Raw genomic sequence first — 21,329 nt, 5'->3', positions numbered from 1 at the left:
ATGGATTCTGTGATGCCTGGGAAGCAGCACAGGACCCCCCCACGCTGCAGCCAACAGCAGGCCAGGCCGCAGCACGTTCCCAGAGCAGGTATTTCCTCTTTGCCCTCACCGAGGCTCTGCCACACAGCAGGGGCAGCACAACTGCTCTGGGCTCTGCTGCCTTGTCTGACACTGTGGGCCCTGGGACAGTCTGCATTGGCAAGGTGCCCTATGCAGAGAGGAAGGAGGAGGGCAGCCTGTGCAGCTGCCACCCCAGGAGCACGGGCACGCATCCTGGCTGACGGGCACAGGGAACGAAGTGAATGGTGCAGGGTGCCACAGACAGCAGCAGAGGCAGGGGAGGGATGATGCAGATAGTTCTGAATCAGTTTATTTGACCTATTCCCTCTTCCATAAAACCTGCAGACAATTCCCTTCCAGCACAAGATGAGAAAGCAGCACAAGTGAGGTCTGGCTCTGCAGCTTCTTCACTACGCACGGGGCCAGAGGTGTTAACACGTTAGTGATGGCTGCTCCAGAAGGCAGGCAGCAGCTTGGAGCCCCTGCAGCTCCCTAACAGGAGGTGTGAGCCCAGCAGGACACCCCTCCTGGGCCTGGCTGCTGGCACCCTGTTTCTCACCACACCTCCTGGAAAAGCTCAGCCGGTGCCAAGCAGGAGAGACTCCACAGTGTGAGCCCTGGAGCCCCCCCGGCCTAGCCTCTTCCCCGTGGGGCTGTGCAAGGTAAGAGAACACCCAGGGGTTTAGTTTGGGGGGGCCAAAAGGGATGGGGAGCGCTGGTGTAGCACTGTGCTGCAGCACTGTGTGAGGCAGGAGGCTGTGCTTGTGCGGGGCCAGGCGCAGGGGCTGCCCGGGCGCCGCTCACTCGGGCTGCGGGGTGTAGCGCAGGTACTTCTTGCCTGAGGGCAGGTCCTTGGTGAAGACTCCCTTGGGGAAGAGCTGCTTGGCCTCCTCGTCAGCCAAGGTGGGCACCACCATGACGCTGTCACCAGGCTGGGGAGCAAAGAGGAACGGTGAGGGTGGCAGAGCAGCCGGCAGGCCGCGGGGGGGCGCTCATCCCCTGCAGCTCTGCCCCGAGGGCCGAGTGGGAGCTGCACCAGGCGCTGCGGGTGAGGTCCGAAGGGCCACGCTGTCTGCCAGCCCTGCCAGCAGGATCCCACAGCCCAGCTCTTCCCCACAGCTCTCCCAGGGGAACAGGGAGTAACAGGAGGGGGATTTGGGCATCTCTGCAATGCAGCAGGGAGCACAGCTTGGCTGCAGCTTGCCTGTTGCTGCAGCAGCAGCATCCTCTGGCTCCGGACAGGCAGGCTTCCCCAGCAACGGCTGTCAAAGCCAGCAGCAGGGCAGGCCCACGAGCTGAGCAGCAGTTCGGGGCTGCAGGAGCACAGACTGAGCTGCTCGTTCTTGCTTTACCTTTGGCTGCCCAAACAGTCTGAGGGCTGTAAATAATGGCCACAACTAAGGCACTTCAGTTGGTATCCTGCCATGAGGAAAGGATTCATCTGTGCAGGTGCTGGGCACAGCGAGCTGTGTCCATACTGGCTCAAAGGCAGGAGAGCACCGAGATGGCCCAGGAAGGGGCGCTCCAGGCTTGCCGCTTCGCTGACTTTGAGTGGCCTTTGGCACACTGACAGCTGGCAGTGCCCTTCCTTACGGGCAGCAAGGGCAGGAGCTGCCTTGGCCCAACACTGGAGTGCTGATAGCCGGAAGAGCCAAGCCCAGGGCCCGCTGGCGCCAGGCACCAGGGGCGGGGATGGGAGGCTGCTGCGGCCGCCTCCAGACTGCAGCAGCCCCGGGGCCCAAGCTGGGGTCCAACTCCTGTCCCAGGACTTCAGCAGCTTTCCCCACCCCTGGGTGCCCCCTGCAAGGCAGGCCAGTCCATGTGTGAATGCATGTGTCCAGCGGCCAGCTGTGAGCTCTGCTTCCCTCCTCACCTTCCAGTCCACAGGGGTGGCGACCTTCTTGTAGGCTGTGAGCTGCAGGGAGTCCACCACCCGCAGGATCTCATCGAAGTTCCTGCCCGTGGTGGCTGGGTAGAGGATGGAGAGCTTCAGCTTCTTATCCGGGCCGAAAACAAACACCTGGGCACGGGGGGCAGGGTCAGGGCTGGGCAGAAGGTGTTTGTCCAGCTGCCCTGCTGGGCCTGCCCGGCCCTCTGCTCCTCCCTCTCCTGGCAGGGGGCCTGGTTGACTGCAGGCGCTGGGCCAAGGGAGGTGTCGTGGTGGGCACCTCCTAGAGCAACAGGTGGTGCCCAGGAGCAGGGAAGATGCTGTTTGCCCTGAGAGCTCCTGCTCCCCATGCTAGTCAGCTTTGCTGCCTGAAATATTTCCTCCCCTAGATTCCATGGTCCTGCTCTGGCAGGGGGGGTGGACTCGATGACCTTTGGAGGACCCTTCCAAGCCCTAACATCTGTGAGCCACAGGCACACCCTGCTACTGCAAGCATGGGAGGGGAGGGGGAAAGCCCAGCAGATGAACCCAGGGCTTTTGTCCCCTGTTAGGCCAGGCACAGCTAGGCTTCAGAGTCCCACCCCCCATGGCTTTCAGGGTGGCTTCCAGCAAACCATGAGCTGGCAGCGAGAGCAGGAGGGAACTGCTGCCAGCACTGCACCAGCTTCAGCTGGGGTTAGCCCAGGAAAGTCAACCCAGCTCCTGAAGATGGCCATGGCCATCCAGGGGAGCCGTCCCCACCTCCAGGCCCAGCCCCACAGCAGGGGCAGGCGCTCACCACTCGGGCAGTCAGGGGCATGCCATCCTTGTCCCTCTCGTCGGGGTCCAGCATGCCGAGCTGCACGGCCAGCTCCCGCCGCGCGTCGGCGATGATGGGGAAGGGCAGCGCCTCCCGCGGCTCCTCCCCGTTGTAGGCGTTGATGTCCTGCGGGCACAGGAGCAGAGCTGCCGCTCCGGGCAGGCAGAGGCCAGGCCCGCAGGGGGCCCTGCAGGACCCCCCAGCAGAAGCCTTGGGCTCGGGGGAGGGCTGTGAGGAGGCCTAACACCGCCGGGGCCCTCGAGGCCTGTCCTGCGGTGCCAGCTCCCCACATTGCTCGGGCACCTCTGGGACTCCAGCGCGCTCCTGGGCAGCCTGTTCCAGGGCCTGACCACCACCCTCTCAGTAAGCTTTTCCCAGCACCAATCTGAACCTCCCTGGCACAGCTCCAGGCCATCTCCTCTCATTTCATCACTTGCTGCTGGGGAGGAGACCAATCCCCACAGCACTCCAACCTCCTGTCAGGTCGTTGTGGTCTCCCCCAGCCCCCTCTCCCCCAGCCTAGGCAATCCCAGTTCCCTCAGCTGCTCCTCCTGACTTGCTCTCCAGACCCTTCACCAGCTTTGGTGCTTTTCCCTGGACACTTCCCAGCACCCCAATCTCTCTCTTCTAGTGAGGGCCCCAAAACTGAGCCTGGTGTTCAAGGTGTAGCCTCCCCAGTGCCAGGCACAGGGGTGTGACCACTTCCCTGCTGCCCACACTGTTCCTGCTGCAGGCCAGGATGCTGTTTGCCTTCCTGGCCAGCTGGGCACACGGCTGGCACGTTCACCTGGCTGTCACCCAGCATCCCCAGGCCCTCTTCTGTGAGGCAGCTTTCTTGCTGCCCTGCTGGAGCTTGTGACTTGCTTGACCCCAAAATCTCAGGCTGGGACAACATGGCCCAGGGTCTCCTGGCCTTCCAGAAGCTTCTCTGCTTCCAGAACCCTGATGACAAACCAGGCTGGGCTCTGCCATGCTCTTGGAGGTTAGCTGCTAGGCTGGCTGTGCTCACAGCCTGGTGCTCACCTCTGTCTCTGGACCTGTTGCTTTGCCTGGCAGTGGGTATGGACAAGTGGGAAAGTCCTGCCCATGCCAGCGACACATGGGCATTTGGCCACCTTTCCCTGAGGACAGAGCTGTTTCTCTTTCAGCCCTCTCCCAGTAAGAGACCAGGGAACCTGTATGTTGAGTCTCTCAGTCTAGCCTGGACCTGGCCAAAGCATGTTGAGTTACCTTTGCAGCTTGTGATTCCAGCCATACAGGTCACAGCGAGCCCCAGCAGGGCTGGGAGGAGCCTGCTCAAGGCAGCAGAAGTGGAGCAGCTGCCAGCAGTAAAGTAAGTAAGTAAGGTCTCTGCCTGCTCCTTCCATCCCCTTTGTGCTACAGAGGGGCAGAACTCCAGCCCTGGTGCAAGGCTGCCACACACCTCTGTGGTGTTACCAGCTGAGCTGATCATGCCAAAGCCTTCCCTGGGCTTTGACCGTGGCGAGAAAGCCTGGGGCCTGCTCAGGGAGGACAGGGTTGGAAGTGCTGCCCCTAGGCACTGCCCACTGCTGCTCAGAGCATGCCAGTGGGAGCAGCAGGCCCTCTCCTCAGCCCTCCTAGGCTGATGGTAGTGATGAGCAGGGCTGCAACCCTGCTCTGGCTGCTCAGGATGCTGCAAGCAGGTCAAGTGGTGCACTCGTGGCAAGCTGTTTCCTTCCCAGCTTTTCTCTTTGCTTCTTTTCTCCCCAGTGCTTTCTAAGCCAGCTCTGCCCTGCAGAAAGGAGCCCTTTATCTCAGCTGGTTGTAGTCAGGCTTGCTTTGGAAGGAAGCAAGCAGTTCTGTCCTCCTGCCTTGCCAAAGCACAGCAGGGAAGGAAAGCACAGACAGAGGTCAGCCCAGGCAAAAGGCTTCTGAATGCCCTACAGAGTCGCAGGAGGCTGTAGAGAGGTCACATCCTGCCCATGCCTTCAGAGTGGGGGCTGGGGGATGAAGAGAGCTTCTGGGAAGCAGTATCTGAATCCTGTGGAGCTTGTTCTAAAAGGCATGGAATTTCCTGAGCTGGGCATCTCTCTGTGGAACAGCCTCACAAACCCCACCCTGTCTTGGCAGGAGGCCCCAGACTCACTCCTTGAGCCACACTTCTTCCCAGAGCCCAGGCTGAAACCAGGCTTCACTGGAGTGATTTATTCACCCTTGACTCATCCAAGTGAAGCCATCAGTGACTACAGAGAACCTTGAAGCCTCCTCTGGCATGCACAGCACTCTGCCAGTCACCCCTGCTGAAGGAGCTCATGCATTCAGCAGTGCATGGGCTGGGATCAGACCATGGCTGAGCTACAGCCTTGTTCTGAGTGCTGGAGCAAGCCTCTGGCTCTTGGCTGGGGATGACCAATAACAGCTGTGGCATCTTGGGCTAGGAAAGCAGAGCTGAGCACAGTGACATGAGAATGATTTGCTATGCCCCAGGCCCACCTCTCCAGGCGCCCTCTGCCCACTGCCTTGTGAAGCACAGCAAGCAGAAGTTTCTTTGCTGTTTCACACAGGATTTCACCCATCCTTCCTGCCCACTTGCTTCCTCCCAGCCTGTGCTCAGATGAGCACAGCCTCATCCTCTCACTACTGCTAGGAGCTTCACCTAAGGAGAAAGCACAGGTATGTCAAGGAGCATCACTCACAAGGACTGCCCAAACTGCTGCTCTCTCCAGGGACTTCTTTCTGAGCTCATCTCTGGTGAGGGATGTTGCAGTTTCTAGATCCCAGCCTAGCATTTATTGAGGACCACTTCTGCCCAGCCAAGCAGCTTCTACCACCATAGGTACCTCTAAGCTCTGGGCAGAGGAACCTTTGGGGCACTGCCCCTGCTCTCAGACTTGTGGCAGGCCCTAGCACTTGCCTTCCTCTTTAGCTCTCTGTGTTAAGTTCCTCCTGGCTTTGCCAAGGACAAAGGATCACACACATGGGCAAGGCCTAAGAGCAGACAAATCACATCCCAGTCCTCTGATGTCCTCCACCACGCTGTACTCATTGCTTCCCCCTGCTCCCCAGCCTGCTCACAGTGCTGCAGCCTGACACACACTCCCATTGCCAGGCTGCAGAGCCCCAGCTGCTCTGCACTGAAGCAAACTTGCCCAGACCTGCAGGCAGCTTTGTTCTCCCTCTGCACCTTTCCTGTTGCCCTGCAGTCTGGGAGAAGGACAATTCCAAGACAGGCTGCATGGAAGGCTCCAGTCTGTGGTGGGTTTGTCCTCGCTGATTGGATCTGTGGCTCTGGAAGACTTTCAGAGTTTTCTTTTTGGCAGGTGCTGAACTGACATTTCCAAAGCACTCTCTGCAGCCTCTCCCAGCCTGACAGAGCTCACCACAGCCTGGGCTGCTTCCCCCTGCCTGTCTTCACGTCTGCTCTGGAAGCTTTGACCAGGCTGCTACTCCACTTCCCACCAGCCAGCACCCAGGAGGCTGTTCTGCAACCTTTCCTGCTTCCACCTGAGGTTATGCTGAGTAATTGCAGCAGCAGAGGCAGCTCATAGTTCACCTCTGCTCCAGATGAGTGTGCTGAGCCCATGCAGCCCAGGAGGGCTCACTGCTTCCCTCCCTCACACAGCTCACCCCTTCCTCCTGTGCCCTGCAGGGGAGCCTGCCCTCCACACCGCTGAGTCCCCTGGCTGTGTTGGTCAGCAGCCCCCTGGAGCTGTCCAAAGGGCTTTAGCCAACCAGGAGAGGAGACTCCCCGACCAAAGCACCACCCAAACTGTTACACCTGATGGGATGCTGGCTGCTGGTTTGACTGGAGGGCTTGAGCCCATCTGGCCAGCACACAGATCCCAGTTCCTGGAGTGGGAGGTTCCAGGCCCCCCCAGGCTCCGTGGGACATCAGCCACGCACCACTGGGGCACGAAGGGCAGCGCCAGGTAGCTCCCAGAGCCAGCTGGTCATGAAGCAGTGTTTGAGAGTGGCAATTCCTCACCACCACTTACTGTGTGCATGTCTTGCCCCTGGGAAACGCAGGGGGACGTCCCCAGCTGCAGGAGCAAAGCAAGAGGCAGGCAGCTCACCATGGGGGTTAACAGTGTGGCCACACCTGACCTGCTCGTTTGACATCTCCACCAGCTGTGAGCCTGGAGCCACGGCTGCCTGGCAGCACACCATGGCTGAGGCTGTTTGCAGCTGTTCCTTAGCTCCTCTCATGTGCCTCCAGCAAGCTGTTTAATTCCCCTCTGCTTTTTTTGGACTCCCTCTTGACAGGGTCATATTTGACACTCTCCTGGTTGTGGTTTGTGTTCAACATGTCCCTCTCTGTTCTCTCTTTGCCCTGCCTGGGCATGAGCTGCACCCTTTGAAGGCTGTCTGCTCGCTTCTGATGCCTCCTTTTTTTTGTTTCCTGCTTTATTACAGGAGCCTCTTGAGGGCCTGTGGGTAGACTGCCTTCCCCTGAGCTTTTGGCACCACCTTCACAGCTGGTTCCACCCTTCCAGCTATCTGTAGCATACTTGTTTCAAGAAGTGGGTGCATGGAGTGCCCTGGATTGTGTGAAGGGCTCCACAAGGACGCCGCAGCCCTCCCTGCTCCTGCTCTGCATTTCAGCATGCACAGTTCTGGGCCTCTGCTCTGCTTTTCCTCTGGCCTTCGTCAAGGCAGCAGCAAGTTCCCCCCACACTCCCTACCTTGCACCAGGAGAGGTGGTCCTGGACACTGTCGATGGAGAGGGCAATCATCTTCACGTTGCGCTTCTGGAACTCGGGCGCCAGCTTGGCCGCCCGGCCCAGCTCCGTGGTGCAGACAGGGGTGAAGTCCCGGGGGTGGGAGAAGAGGATGCCCCAGCTGAAAGAGAGCAGGAGATGGCTTAGGGCAAGGAGGCATTCCAGCCTGTCCTGCAGACTCTCCAGGGGGCACTGCAGGGGGGCTTGTGTGGGAGCAGCTCGTCTCTCTGCTAGGTGGAAGTCCTGTCCTGGGGACTCTTCTTGCCCTGTCGCTGGAAGCCTTCATGACAGGAGCCCCATGCACCACGCTCTGAGAAAATCCCTGTGCCTTGCCTCTTCCCTCCCCCCAGGCTGCCACATGGGATGCTGAAAGAGCCTGTGGGGCTTGACATGAAGGCAGATGTGAGGAAGCCTGGGGAGCCACATGCTCATTCAGTACCCTGAAGACCACAGGCGTGAGGGGAGGCAGATGCCAACCTGCCAGCCACGCTGCTGCGCTGCCCTGTGCACCTCATCGACCACCTCCAGAGAACCACCCCTGAGTAGCAGGCAGCTGAAACACATGGGATAGACCCAAACCCGAGCCCTGAGCTGCCATAAGAATGAATCAGCTAACAGGGGAGGCCAGGAGCTAGCATCTCATTATGGCTACAGCTACAACAGCACAGCCCTTGCACTTCTGCCCACTGCTCCCCAGCAGTGATTGTGCAGTCTCTGGAGCAGGCAAATGCCACCCCCCTCACTGCACAGCTAAGGCAGCCAGTGCACAAAGAGCAGCAGCAATGCAGCCCAGCAGCGAGTGGGCCTATGGCAAAAGGGCTCTCAGGAGTTCACAGAGCCTAACAGAGCCACCCCCAGCACCCAGCGTTCCCTGTCCCACCACCACTGCCCTTCTGGCCCCCAGAGCTCCGAGTGCAGCTGCATGCCACAGCAGCTGGGCAAAATCCCATCGTGGAGATCTGGGGCCAAAGCTGGAGGCAGCAAGGGAGGCACCCTGCAGCTCTGCCAGAGCCATGCCATAGCCACGTCTCACTGTGCAGCTACCTGGCCCCTGGTGGTACACAACAGGGATACGACTTGAGAAGAGGGCAGCCAGCAGCTGTGTAGAAGCTGGCCAGGAAAGCTCCTCTAGGGTGATCAGGTTGGAGCAGGCAGTTTTAGGCAGGGCTGTAGCTCTGTTTCTCTGTACAAGGGCTCTTTTATGCCCATGCGCCCCAGCTCCCAGCCCTGCCAGGAGTGGCTCCAGCACCGATTCAAGCCTGCCAGCGCTGCCGGCCGCGAGTCCTGAGCAGCTGTGCCGGCAGCCCGCTGCCTGTGACAGAAGTGGAGCAGTGAACTCTGTGCGGAATGGTGCCTGGAGGCCTGTGGCTTTGCACCTCGGGCTCATAGGGGGCCAAAACCACCTTCCACCGCTCGGCTCCCCGGGCAGGCCGGGCCGGCTCAGGGAGGATGACCTGTGAGCTGCTCCCCGGGCCCGGCCGGGCGCTGCCCTGGCGACCCTGACTTTGCCCTTTCCTGGGCTCTGCTTTCCGGAGGCCTCTCCCGTCCCGAACTCGGGCTCGGCTTGCCGTCTCGCCGTGCAGCCCGGAGGAGCGGATGGGGGACGATGGGCAGAGGCCCGGAGGAGCCCCGCGTGCGCTCGGCCACCGCGCTCCCCCGGGAAATCGCGGCGCACGGCCGCCCGGCCTGGCCCTCCGCGGGCGAGCCCGGTTCGGAACGAGCCCGCGCCACGGACGGGCCCGGCCCGACCTCCCCGCGCCGGTCTCCAGCCCGCGGGGCTCCGGCAGGGGCCGAGCCGGGCTCGCACGCGCCCCTCACCCGCGCGCTCCGGCGGGACGAGACCCCCGCCGCCGGTGCCCGCCACCACAGACACGGGCTCGGGCCGCCACCGTGGGAGGGCAACCGGCCCGTGGGGGCCGCTCCCGGTGGGCGCCTGCTTCCCCCTCGGTGGCGGCTCCAGGATCACCTCCTGCCCCAACTCCCCGCGCAGCGCCGGCTGCAGCACCGGGGCTCCCGGCACTCACGAGTCTCCCAGGAAGTCGTGGAAGCGGATGCGGCCCTGCGTGGTCTCCGCCTCGAAGTTGGGCGCCTCGTCGCCCAGCAGCAGGCCCGGCATGGCTCCCGCTCCCGATCCCGCTCCCGATCCCGCTCCCGATCCCGCTCCGCCGGCCCCGGCGCTGGCGCTCTCGCTGCGCATGCGCACGGCCGCGCCCCCGCCGCGGCGCGACGTGACGTGACGTGCGGCCGCCGCGCTGTACGGCCGCCGCGCTTTACGGCCGCCGGCGAGCCCCGCGGCGGTGCCGCTGCCTGTGTCTCGGGGGGCGATGGCGACGTACGTGAGCGAGCTGGAGGCGGCCAAGAAGAGCCTGAGCGAGGCGCTGGGCGAGAACGTGAAGCAGTGAGTGCGGGGCAGGGCCGGGGGCCGCGCCGGGGCAGGCTGGGCCGCGCCGGGGCAGGCTGGGCCGCGCCGGGGCAGGCTGGGCCGCGCCGGGGCAGGCTGGGCCGCGCCTGGCTGCTGTGCTGTGCGCTCCTCTCCGGCCTTCGCAGGGCCGCGCGTTTGTACTGCGCTCTGCGCGGACTCCTCGGCGCTGCCCCGGCTCCTCTGAGCCGCGGGAGCAAAGCTTTCCCTTCGGTGTCAGCACTTTCCCCGTTCCTCACTAGGTACTGGGCCAACTTGAAGCTCTGGTTCAAGCAAAAGATTAGTAAGGAGGAGTTTGACCTGGAAGCGCGCAGGCTTCTCACGCAAGACAATGGTAAAAAGCCATCTCGTGCTTGTTTTCTTGCCGGCTTTAATGCTACCTTGCCCCTGCCAGGCCCCGGGGGCCTCCTCCCTGCTGCATGTTGCCTCTTGAATGGGTAAGTTGCTGTGAGGGAAGTCAAGACGGCCAAGGATCCGGCAGCAAGAAGAGGTAAAGAGGTGGGAGGTGCCCTGGCCTGTCGGAGGAAGCCTCTTCGTGGGCCCGGCACTCACAGGCAGTTCGATCCTCTGCCGATGTGCTAAAACAAGAGATGTTGTTCTAGCAGTCAAAGGGCCTTTTGTTCTTTTTGCTTCTGTGTCTCCATGGAGGTGCAGTCCTGTGCTGCACTGAACAGGTGGTGTAGCTGGAGCAGCCAGGTGGCCTTGCAGCAGGCAGGTCCCCTCCCTGGCCTTTGGGGTGCTGAAGGGTGAGATTCCTTCATCCTCAGCTCTCTGTGGCTCTGCAGAAGTTGTCTGGCATTGCTGAGAGCCTCGTGGTGGCTCAGGACTTCCATGTTTGTGGTCCCTGCAGGGAGGGGCAGTGAGTTTGGTTTCACTTGGGGTTTATGAGCCAAGGAGGAGCCTGTAACTCCTTATGAAGTCCATCTTTGCTCTTTCTAATGTGTAATTACTCACTCTTTGTTCCAGTAATCCTCCTGTGAGGAAGCTGTTTCATGTTGACTCCGTGCCCCAGGGCTGGCTCCTCGGGGCCGTTTCTAGTAAAGCCAGAAGCTGGTGGGGCAGGGGCAGCAGCTGATCCCCCTCTGAGTGGCTGCATGCCCTGGGTGTTTCATGCTGTGTGCTGGGCTGGTGTGTGGGGCACAGCAAGAAGTGACCCAACTGCTTCCATGCCCTGTGCAGTGTCCTTTTTGGTGGTGTGGGAGCAGCAGGTTCTGGGTCCCACAGGAGAAAACAAGAAGGCTTCAGCTGCAGGCTGTGGCTGAGCAGCTGGGGGCAGAGCACAGCTGGGGCCAGGCAGCTGCTCCAGGGGCACCTGGGGGGGGGCGGGCAGCAGTGAGCTGCTCCAGGGGCACTTGGGGGTGCCTCTGGGGGCTGAGGTGCTGCTGCTGATGTGTCTGTCTCTCCACAGTGCACTCTCACAACGATTTCCTCCTGGCCATTCTCACCCGATGCCAGATCCTGGTTTCTGCCCCAGGTAAGTCCTGAGAGGCCTCACTGCAAGCAGTCAGAGGGAGCTCTGTGCCAGCTCTCTGCCTGGCTTCTCTACAAAGCCCTCTGGCTTTCTGAGCCTGAGCAGCCTGCATGCAGGCAGGAGGGCAGCAGTTAGTGCTGCAGCAGAGATGGCTTTACAGGGAGGCTGTGGGCAGTGGCAGGCTGCAGTGGGGGGTGGGGTGGCTTGGCTTCTGGACTGGGTCTGTGAGCTGCTGTGTCTAAGGAGAGGCTGCTTTGGCTCTGCTCTGCTCATTGTCTCCTCTCCCCTCACTTTGCTCTGGCCTTTGCTGGGCTTACCCCTGGGGTCAGCTCCATGTCTGACAGGAATGCTTACTGGGAGTGAGTCTTTACTCAGCTGTGGCCACTGACCCCAGCCTTCTGCAGAGGGTTACCCTTTCCACTTAGCAAGCATCTGGCCTGGCTGTCACCAGGTGGCTTGCTCAGAACTCCCAGTCCAGAGGGCTGGTAGGGAGGACAGCTGAGCTGCAGTGCAGGGCAGGAGACTGCTGTGCAGTAAGGAAGAGCCAATGGCCACAGCTCTGGAGGGAGCCCCAGGAGAGGCATTTCTTTGAGAGGAGAAGATTCCTGGGGTGCCTGATGCAGCCTGGGCAAGGGGAAAATGAAGCATTTATGGAGACTTGGAGCTTTTTGTCTTGCAGCTGGTCCCTAACAGCAGCAGCTGTGCTGATTAAATGGTAACCTCCTCCATCTCCAGGCTGCTTTTGTTTGCTCTGCAGCCTTACTAACCCCTGCTGAGCCCCAGACTGACCCTCTTCAGAGGTCAATACTCGGGTAATTCAGAAGGTTTAGGTCTGGATCTGGCTGCTCCTTGCAGCTGGCTTGCAGTAGTTACAGCTGGCTTATGAAAAGGCCCAGGCCCAGCAGTTGCCCTGTGGCTGCTGGCTGAGGGAGCTCTGTGTGTGATGGAGTGCTAGCTGACCAGTGGCTGCACCAAGTGCCAGCAGCTGCTCACCTCCAGTGCTTTCAGGTGGGCTTTTGCTGGCTCTGTGCCCACAGGCCAGCTTGGAAAACACTCAGCTGAGTCGAGTGTGGGCAGGGGGTTGTGCTCTGCAGCCAACAGTGCTGCTGGGCCCTTCTCCAGCCTCTTGTTCACCTCAGATCACTGCAGAGTGCTCCCAGCACTGGGGTGCCCTTTGCAGGGCCCCAGGTGGCAGATCTCAGCAGCCAGCTGTGTGTGCTGCAGCAGGTGGAGGTGCAGTGGGAGTGCCATGCCAGGAGGTGAGGTTTCCTCCTCTCCCTCTAGGTGCCAGTCTGACACCTGCTGGCTTCTTGCTGGCTTTGGTGGCTTAGCTTCCCCCCGCAGGAGTGGAAGCTACAGCCTTTTGTCTCCCCTGCTGGAGTGGAAGGTGTTTGCCTCATGGAAACAAGTGACTGAAGGAGTGTCCTTGGTGCCCTCTGCACACCATCCCCAGGCTTGCTGCCACAAGCACTTTCCATTTCCATGGCAGGCACCAGGGGGGAGGAGCAATCTTTTGAACCCCATTGTCTGTGGCACCCTGCCAGGGGGAGGGCTGCAGCCTGCTGCTGCCTGCTGCTGCCTGCTGCTGCCTGCTGCTCCTGCCTCTGCTCCCTCCCCTTGCTCTGCCTCTGCCCCCTGGGGACACAGCCAGCTGGGGCTGCTCCTGGCAGGGGGCTGCAGAGGCTGCTGGGGGGCTTTGGCCAAGGAGGAGGGGCTTGGGCTGATGTTGCAAGCTCAGAGAGGTGCCTTTGTTGCAAGCTTTCAGCTGGGCCAGGTGGCTTTGGTGTCTGTGCTTGACAGCTCACATCCCCTGCCTGGAAGGGGTCTGGCCTGCTGGGGGGGCAACAAAGCTCTTTGTGGACAGCAAAACATCTCGAGAGAAGCAGCAGCATTTTGATAGGTGCTGAGATGTAAGCCCTGATGGTGCTGAAGGGTAGAGTGCTCCCTGAGGGGATTGCCCATGGTGCTCCCACAGCCCCTGCTGAGGGCCAGTGTGGCAGTGGTGCCTGGCACCAGCTGCAGGGGTTCTGGGGGGGTTATTATCTCTCCCTGGCTCCTGGCTGGTGGATTGTGGCAGCAGGCTTTGCCATGCACTGCTGGTTTCCACCTCAGCAAGAGGAAGCAGCTGAACCCCTCAGGAAGCTTTTTGGCCTCTCACAGGCAGGATGTGCCCCCTGCACGTGTGTGCAGGTGGTCTGTAACCACCAGCTGCCCGTGCCAAGGCTTCATCTGAACCCTGTGGCTTAGCCTGAGCCTTGAACTCCTGTGTGAGAGGTTTGGTTTGTTGGTTTGGGGTCACTTTCATGGCAAAGAACAGCTGTGTGTGGGGGAAGCTCCACACAGCCAAGGACTCCCTGCAGGCAGGGCTGCAGTGCAGCTGGGGTCATGCTGATGACAGCAAATGAGACCTGGCTGGGAGAGCTGGAGGTGCTGGGGGGCACCAGCCTGCATGCCAGGGAGGGCCCACAGCTGGTTGCTTGTGAATGTGCCTGCAGCTGGGCAGCTTGAGCATGGTGAGCTGGCTGCTGTCCCCTCTTGGCCATGCCCAGGGCAGGTGCCAAATGCTGGCTCCAGTGTGGCTGGGGGGTGTCTGAGGCACCACAGTGCTGTCAGCCCTGCTCTGCAGCAGCTGAACTGCCTGCAGAGCTGAGCAAGCTCCCAGGGGGCAGGCAGGGCCCCAGCACAAGGCCTGCTCTGCCCTGAAGGAGGGAGGCTGCTCACTTGCTGTGCAGTGCTGAGGGGGAGGCTGCCTCTGTAGCCACGAGGGGGCTGTCCAGGCCTTGGCTTGCAGCTCTCCTTCCCTGCCAGCAAGCCTGTGCACATCCTTTGCCTTGCCCTTCAGTGTGCCTGAAGGAGTTGTGAGCAGGTCCTGTCCATGCACTGGCAGGCACTCTGCCTTGCCAAGAGCTGTGACTACCAGGCTGTGGCTCTGCAGTTCTCCTCTCAGCTCAGTGGGACAGGACTGGTCAGCTGTGCTGCTTGACGAGGGCCCAGGGCAAAGCTTGCAGAGGTGGTGGGGAGCAGTGAAGGCAGATGTGATGAGTCAGGCTGCTTGATCCTGCTGGTTAGCATCTGACCTGATCAGGAGTTGGTGGGAGGAGAATCTCCCTCTGGGCAAGCTCCTGCTGTCTGCCTGATGGAGCAGGTGGCATATTCCTTCCTTGGCCCTTGCCTTGCAGGCTGTGCTCCTCTCTCTCCTTCTGCCTTGGGGGTGTGTGTGGAGTGTGGACAGAAACATCTACTGCAGTGATGGGATCTTGAGTGGGCCCAGTGAGCAAGGGGCTAGCAGTGGAAGGGAAGCACTGCCAAGAGCATCCTCCCTGCTGAGTCCTGCCCCTGGGCCGGGGCTGCCAAGCTGGGGCTGAAGGCTTAGCTGGGGGCCAGCTGTTCAGGGTTTTCTTGTGTGTTCATGCTGGCCCTGGGTCAGCAGCAGCTGTTGAGCAGGGCTTTCTCTCTCCTGTCTGCAGAGGGTGCTGGCTCTCTGCCCTGGCCAGGGGGCTCTGCAGCCAAGCCTGGAAAGCCCAAGGGCAAGAAGAAGATTTCCTCGGTCCGACAGAAGTTTGATGTGAGTGTGCATGGCCACAGGCCCTGGGGCACAGCTTCTGCCTGCTGCTGTCACCAGGGGTGAGGAGTGTGCAGTGCTGGAGGCCAGAGCTGAGCTCTGGACTGGGGAGAGAGGTGGGGGCTGGGGGCTGCTGCCTCTCTCTTGGGAGGCGGGCTGCGGCGCGACACGGCTTTGCTGGACACTGGAGAATCCCTGGAAGGCTACCTAAATGCCAAAGCTGCCAGAGCCTGTGTTCCAGGGGCTGCTGAGAGGTAGCTTTAGCTCTGTGGTGGCTCAGTAACGCTGGGGGGGGTCCTGCCCTGCTGGGATGAGCTGTTGTTTGCTTTCTGGCTGGGGAAGGAAGGTTTGGCTTTGGCGAGCCAGGAGTCCGCCCCAAGCGTTTCTTGTGCTCTGCTGCTGCGCCCACAGCACCGATTCCAGCCTCAGAACCCCCTGTCTGGAGCCCAGCAGTTTGTGGCAAAGGAGCCTCAGGAGGAGGATGATCTGAAGCTGTGCTCTCACACCATGATGCTGCCCACTCGGGGGCAGCTGGAGGGCAGGATGATCGTGACGGCCTACGAGCACGGGCTGGACAACGTCACGGAGGAGGCGGTCACCGCCGTGGTGCTGGCCGTGGAGGTGAGCCTGGGCAGGGCCCTGTGTGCAGCAGGCTGGCAGCCCTCAGTGGGGGGGGAAGTGCTGCTCCAATTGTCCACTTGCCTTGGAAGGAGTGAGATGAGAAGCAAAGGGCTGCCAGGTTTGTGGCACCCTAGGTGGAGGCCTCGGGAGCGTTGAGCAGCTGCCCAGGAGGAGCTCCTGGCACGGCGGGTGGCTGCTCCGGGGAGTGCTGCTCCTCTCACAGGCAGGCTTAGAGCAGGAGCTGCAGCTGGAGCTGTTCTGTCAAGAGCAGTCTGCAGGCACAGGTGTCTGGCAGGGAAGTGAGGTGACAGAGCTGGGTCATGCCTGTGGCCATCAGCAGTGTATTGCCCAGGAGAGATGCAGCTGCCACTTGGAGTCTTGATGTGCGGAGGGCTTTCTGGAGCCAGCATGTGGAGGTCAACCTGGGAGTGAGACCAAGTCAAGCAGCTGTGCAGTGGTGCTGCTGAGTTAGCCCAGCTGGGCACAGTCAGGGAAGCCAGTGAAGCTGTGCTTTACCAGCACTGACAGCAGTGCAGTGAATGCACAGCAAACACACAGGAGAGAGCACAGCACAGAAACCCTCCCCAGGAGCATCCCACCTCGGGCTCCCCCCCAGCCCCTCTCCCCCTTCCCTTTCCCCTCCACTTAATTAGGAGAAAACCAGGAGGAGCAGTTCAGGTAGCTCCAAGCAGAGCTTAGGTTAGCTGCTTGTCTGAGCAGTTCTGTCCAGAGAAAAGAGAGGCTGGAGGGAGTGAGAGAAGAGAATGTGAGAGGGGTTTGCTGTGGCACATCTCCCACCTGACCACTCAGATTCCTCTGGGATTCATCTCTGTTCCCTTTTGCTCCCAGACATTCAGCTGGAGAGCTCTGCACCTAGCCTGTCCTCAAAGGCACAGCCTAGACTGGCATCAGCTCTCTGCTGGGGCTGCTTGTGCTTCGGGGGGGGGGGGGCTTGGGGGGGGCTTGGGTGGTGCTGGGGGGGGGGGGGGGGAGCTTGGGTGGTGCTGGGGGGGGGGGGGGAGCTTGGGTGGTGCTGGGGGGGGGGGGAGCTTGGGTGGTGCTGGGGGGGGGGGGGAGCTTGGGTGGTGCTGGGGGGGGGGGCTTGGGTGGTGCTGGGGGGGGGGCTTGGGTGGTGCTGGGGGGGGGCTTGGGTGGTGGTTGGTTGTTTTTCACATGCAGACAGCTGCTTCCACAGCCCCTCCCAGGCAGTCAGCAGCCTGCAGAAGCAGAGGGAATGGCTTCCCACTGCAGTCCTGGGGCCAGTGCTGCAGTGCCAGGGGAACACTGCTGCAGTTGTGAGATCTCTTAACTCACTCTCAAAGAGAGCAGAGGTTGGGAACTGCCTAGCTTGTAGGAAATGACTTTGACATTGGGGCCAACACATCCCAGGGAGCCCAGGCTGGGTGCCCTGGGGTGCCCTGGGGCAGTGGGGAGCCCAGGCTGGGCGCTCTCATGTCTCGGGGAGCCCAGGCTGGGCACTCTCATGTCTCAGGGAGCCCAGGCTGGGCACACAGCTCTCTCAGTGCCACCTCCCCTGTCTGCAGCTGCCTCAGCTGGAGCGGCTGGGCCCTGTCCTCGGCCCCTTCCCTGCTCAGCTCTCGCTGGCCCAGGGGCGCTGCCGCCTCCGGCCCCGGGTGAGGCCCTCGGGAGGGGCAGGGCCGGGCAGGGGTGGAGCCGCAGGCGTGGTGAGGGCGTTGTGCTCCGCAGAGCCACCTGAAGGACATCCTGAGCTCGGTGATCTCCAGGAGGAAGGCCTACCGGCTGCGGGACGGCCACTTCAGGTACGCCTTCGGCAGCAACGTCAGCCCCCAGCCCTACCTGCGGAACAGCGCCGCGGCCTACAGCTGCCTGATGGAGGGGTAAGGAGCCCCGGCCCCGCGGCTGCCCGGCCTGCAGCTGCCTGCTGCTTCGCTCAGCGGCTGCTGGCGCCCGCGGTAGCTTCCGCACGCGGGAGGCTTTGGTGCGGGGAACTGCACAGCTGAGCAGGGACAGCAGGAGGGCTTCAAGGGCAGCAGGGCTGGGGAGGGGTCTGGGGCACAGCCCAGTGAGGGAGCTGGGGTTGCTTAGCCTGCAGAAGAGGAGGCTCAGGGGAGACCTTCTTGCTCTCTCCAACTCCCTGAAGGGAGGTTGGAGCCAGGTGGGGGTTGGTCTCTTCTCCCAGGCAAGCAGCACCAGAACAAGAGGACACAGTCTCAAGCTGTGCCAGGGGAGGTTCAGGCTAGAGGTGAGGAGAAAGTTCTTCCCAGAAAGGGAGATTGGCCACTGGGATGTGCTGCCCAGGGAGGTGGTGGAGTCCCCATCCCTGGAGGTGTTCCAGAAAGGCCTGGCTGAGGCACTTGGTGCCATGGTTTGGTTGCTCAGATGGTGCTGGGGAGGGCTTGGTCTGGATGATCTCTGAGGCCGTTTCCAGCCTGGTTCATTCTGTTCTTCTCAGCAGTGGAGTTCAGGGTCATGTCAAGTCTCTCTCCCTTGCTGTGCTTGCCTGACAATTTATGAAGGTGCCCCCTAGGCCTCTGAATGTCCTCAGGAAGTGCTGGCTGTTGGGGGCTGTAGTGAGTGGCACAAGAGCTCTGCTGCTCTCGGGGCCGCTGCAGCCTTTGGGTCGCAGCTGTTGTGCCCCGGAGCGAGGACCTGCAGGGCACTGCCAGCCTGTCACTTCCTGCCAACTGCTGTATTCATGGGGCCTTGGTGTGCCTTTCCAGGTAGCAGAGCTTCAAGGGCATCTTGTTTTCCAGTGTCTGTGTCAAAACAGCTCGGGCTGTGCATCTGCCAGAGTGTGAGAAGCCAGTGGTGTCTGTGGCAGCTCCCAGCCGCTGACAGGAGGTTGTGGGTGGTTTAAGGTTTGATGGCAGCACTGCCAGGGCAATCCACAGCACACAGCTCTGCCTGACAGCTGATGTAGTTCCATTTGATGTTGTGGGTGGCTTCCTTTTTATTCATGCTGGATAGAAACTGCTGCCTGTAAATGCTGCCTGCAGCAAGAGAAGTGTGGCCAGCAGGGCCAGGGAGGGGATTCTGCCCCTCTGCTCCACTCTGCTGAGACCACAGCTGGAGCTCTGGGGCCAGCTCTGGAGCCTCTGTGCCAGGAAGGATCTGGAGGTGCTGGAAGGTGTCCAGAGAAAGGCCATGAGGAGGAGCAGAGGGCTGGAGCTGCTCTGCTGTGAGCACAGACTGAGGGAGTTGGGGTTGTGCAGGCTGGAGAGGAGAAGGCTCCCAAGAGACCTCATTGTGGCCTTGCAGGATCTGCAGGGGGCTGCAAGAAAGCTGGGGAGGGACTTCTGAGGGTGTCAGGGAGGGATAGGACTGGGGGGGATGGAGCAAAACCAGAAATGGGGAGATTGAGATTGGCTGTGAGGAAGAAGTTGTTCCCCAGGAGGGTGGTGAGAGCCTGGCACAGGCTGCCCAGGGAGGTGGTGGCAGCCTCCTGCCTGGAGGTGTTTGCAGCCAGGCTGGAGGTGGCTGTGAGCAACCTGCTGTGGTGTGAGGTGTCCCTGGCCATGGCAGGGGGTTGGAGCTGGATGATGCTTGGGTCCCTTCCAGCCCTGGCACTTGTGTGGCTCTCTGGAGCAGCATTTGCTGCCCAGGGAGTTCAGCTCAGCAGGGTGAGGCTGCAGCCTGGGCAGGATGGGTTTGTGCTGCTTTTATCACAGGCATTCTCCAGCATGTGTAATGGCAGCCAGAGGGCTCCGCTGCGCACTCAGGCAGCACCGGAAAGCCGTGCCTGGGGGCGGGGCGGGGCGTGCCCGGCGGGGCGGGGCGGGGTGTGCTGGGCGGGGCAGGGCGTGCCCCGCCGGAGGTCTCACGGCCTGCTCTCTCCACAGCCCTGCCAGCTGCGGGACGCCGTCGGCCGGCCAGGGCCTGGCCGCTCAGCCGCCGCCTGACGACGCGGAGCAGCAGGCAGCCCTGCTGCTGGCGTGCTCCGGGGACGCCCTGCCCGCCTGCCTGCCCCCGGTGAACATGTTCGACCTGTTGGAGGCGCTGCAGGTGCGCGGGGCGGGCGGGGCGGGGGCGCGGGGCGGGGGCGCGGCGCGGGCGCGGCGGGTGGGCGCGGCGGGCGCGGCGGGTGGGCGGGGTGGGCGCGGCGGGCGCCCGGCGCTCTGCCTTGTTCTGCTGCTGGGCAGCGGCTGGCGCGCGGTTCCGCTCCCCTGGGCCGCTGGGGAAGTCCCTTGGAGCTGTGCGGGGAGCAGCAGCTGCTCTGTGTCGAACTGCGCCGGGCTGAGGCTTGCACAGTGCTGCAGCAAAGCGTGGGGCTGGCCCTGTCTCCTCCTGCTCCTTAAGGGCCCTGTGTGCAGGCTCATGCAGCGCATTAGCTGTGATCCCCCCGGCCCTGGGGAGGTGCCCAAGGTGAGCCCCGTGGGCTCACCACAGGCATGCCTCCCATGGAGGCGCAGCGTGCCCGTGGGCCTCTCCCTCGCTGGCAGCTCTGGGGAGATCCAGGCCACTTTGAACACCTCGTGGTAGCTGCAAGAGATTCTCCCTGATCTCTGTTGTCAACAGGCCTTGGTTATGGAGGCAGAGCCTCCCCTGTCACAGCTGCAATCCAGCATTCCTCCTCTGCTTGCTCACAGCTGGGTTTAGGACTTTTGACAGTGCATTCTTAGCCAGGGGGAGAGCAGGGGGAGCACCTCCCTACCATGGGGTGTTTGCTGGGGGCTGGCTGCTGTGACACTGCTGGCCAGCTGCAGCCCTCCTCCTGTGTTCCTGCTCTGTGAGGGGGGCTTTCTTGGCCATCCCATAGCAGAGGGAGGTTCTTCAGGGTGTCAGGGAGTAGCAGGACCAGGGGGAGTGGAGCAGAGCTAGAAGTGGGGAGACTGAGATTGGCTGTGAGGAAGTTGTTGCCCAGGAGGGTGGTGAGAGCCTGGCACAGGCTGCCCAGGGAGGTGGTGGCAGCCTCCTGCCTGGAGGTGTTTGCAGCCAGGCTGGAGGTGGCTGTGAGCAACCTGCTGTGGTGTGAGGTGTCCCTGGCCATGGCAGGGGGTTGGAGCTGGCTGAGCCTTGAGGTCCCTTCCAGCCCTGCCAGCTCTGTGATTCAGCAGGCAGTCTGGGGAAGCCAGTCTGAAAGAATGGGAGCTGTTTTCTAACACCTTCTGTCTCCAGGTGCACAAGGAGGTGATCCCTGCCCACACTGTCTATGCTCTGAACATCGAGAGGATCGTGATGAAGCTCTGGCACCCGAACCACGAGGAGCTGCAGCAGGACCGGATCCACCGCCAGCGCCTGGCCGCCAGGGAGGGCCTCCTGCTCTGCTAGAGCTGGCTGCAGGCCTCGGGTGCCTTCGGTGCTGCGCCCTGGGACTGGCACTCAGGTGCTTCCTGCAGCCCTGGGCCAGCACTGCAGGGCTGCTGTAAGCTGGCAGTCAGCTCTTCCTATGGAAACGTGACTGAGCTGTGCAGGTCCCTGCGGCCCTGCAGGCCCACGGAGCTGGAAGGGGGGAAGGAGATCTGTCTGCCGAGACTTGGGGGGGAGGGGTGTGTGTGGGGGGGGGTGTCTGTTGCTTTGTTTGGGGCTTTCAAGGAAAAGGTGGGAGTGGGAGGAGCTGGGTTTAAATCAGGGCTGTGTTTTCTCCTGAGAGCAGCTGGGCTCTGCCTGCTTGCCCTCCCCTCTGTCACACCTCTCCCCGTGGGGGGCCATGCAGATCCCTGTGAAAGAGGAAATCTCACTGCTGTGTTTTGGATACTCTGCTGTCTCCCTGTGTTCCTCGGGCTGAGGGGAACAGGCAGCTTACACCAGGAGGATTCTATTGAAGTGTCTTAGTCCCTGCATTACCTGGGTTGAGCCACACCTGTGGAGGCACCTGCTGGGGGATGGCTTAGCCTTACTGTGCCTCCAG

At 61.8% G+C, this 21,329-nt stretch overlaps 2 protein-coding genes across 2 annotated transcripts; one reads left to right on the top strand and one right to left on the bottom strand.

Annotated features, from left to right (window-relative positions):
* Positions 1-290: 290 nt before the first annotated feature.
* PRDX6 (peroxiredoxin 6) lies at positions 291-9,551 on the bottom strand. Its single transcript, XM_054164928.1, has 5 exons — positions 9,451-9,551; positions 7,391-7,547; positions 2,727-2,873; positions 1,934-2,080; positions 291-992 (listed from the first exon to the last, which is right to left on the bottom strand). Exons 1-5 carry the CDS (start codon positions 9,540-9,542, stop codon positions 861-863), a joined length of 675 nt encoding a protein of 224 aa, XP_054020903.1. The 5' UTR covers positions 9,543-9,551; the 3' UTR covers positions 291-860.
* A 145-nt stretch (positions 9,552-9,696) lies between these two features.
* Positions 9,697-20,943, top strand: TADA1 (transcriptional adaptor 1). The gene is made up of 8 exons (XM_054165352.1): positions 9,697-9,824; positions 10,088-10,179; positions 11,254-11,319; positions 14,784-14,881; positions 15,290-15,499; positions 17,207-17,358; positions 19,321-19,483; positions 20,597-20,943. The coding sequence occupies exons 1-8, from the start codon at positions 9,751-9,753 to the stop codon at positions 20,747-20,749; spliced, it is 1,008 nt and encodes a 335-aa protein (XP_054021327.1). The 5' UTR covers positions 9,697-9,750; the 3' UTR covers positions 20,750-20,943.
* Positions 20,944-21,329: the final 386 nt, after the last annotated feature.

The sequence above is a fragment of the Dryobates pubescens genome, chromosome 11 (genome assembly GCF_014839835.1).
Source record: "Dryobates pubescens isolate bDryPub1 chromosome 11, bDryPub1.pri, whole genome shotgun sequence".
Taxonomy (NCBI): domain Eukaryota; kingdom Metazoa; phylum Chordata; class Aves; order Piciformes; family Picidae; genus Dryobates; species Dryobates pubescens.
The sequence above is the reverse complement of the archived record's forward strand: the minus strand, read 5'-3'. Positions and strand labels throughout refer to the sequence as shown.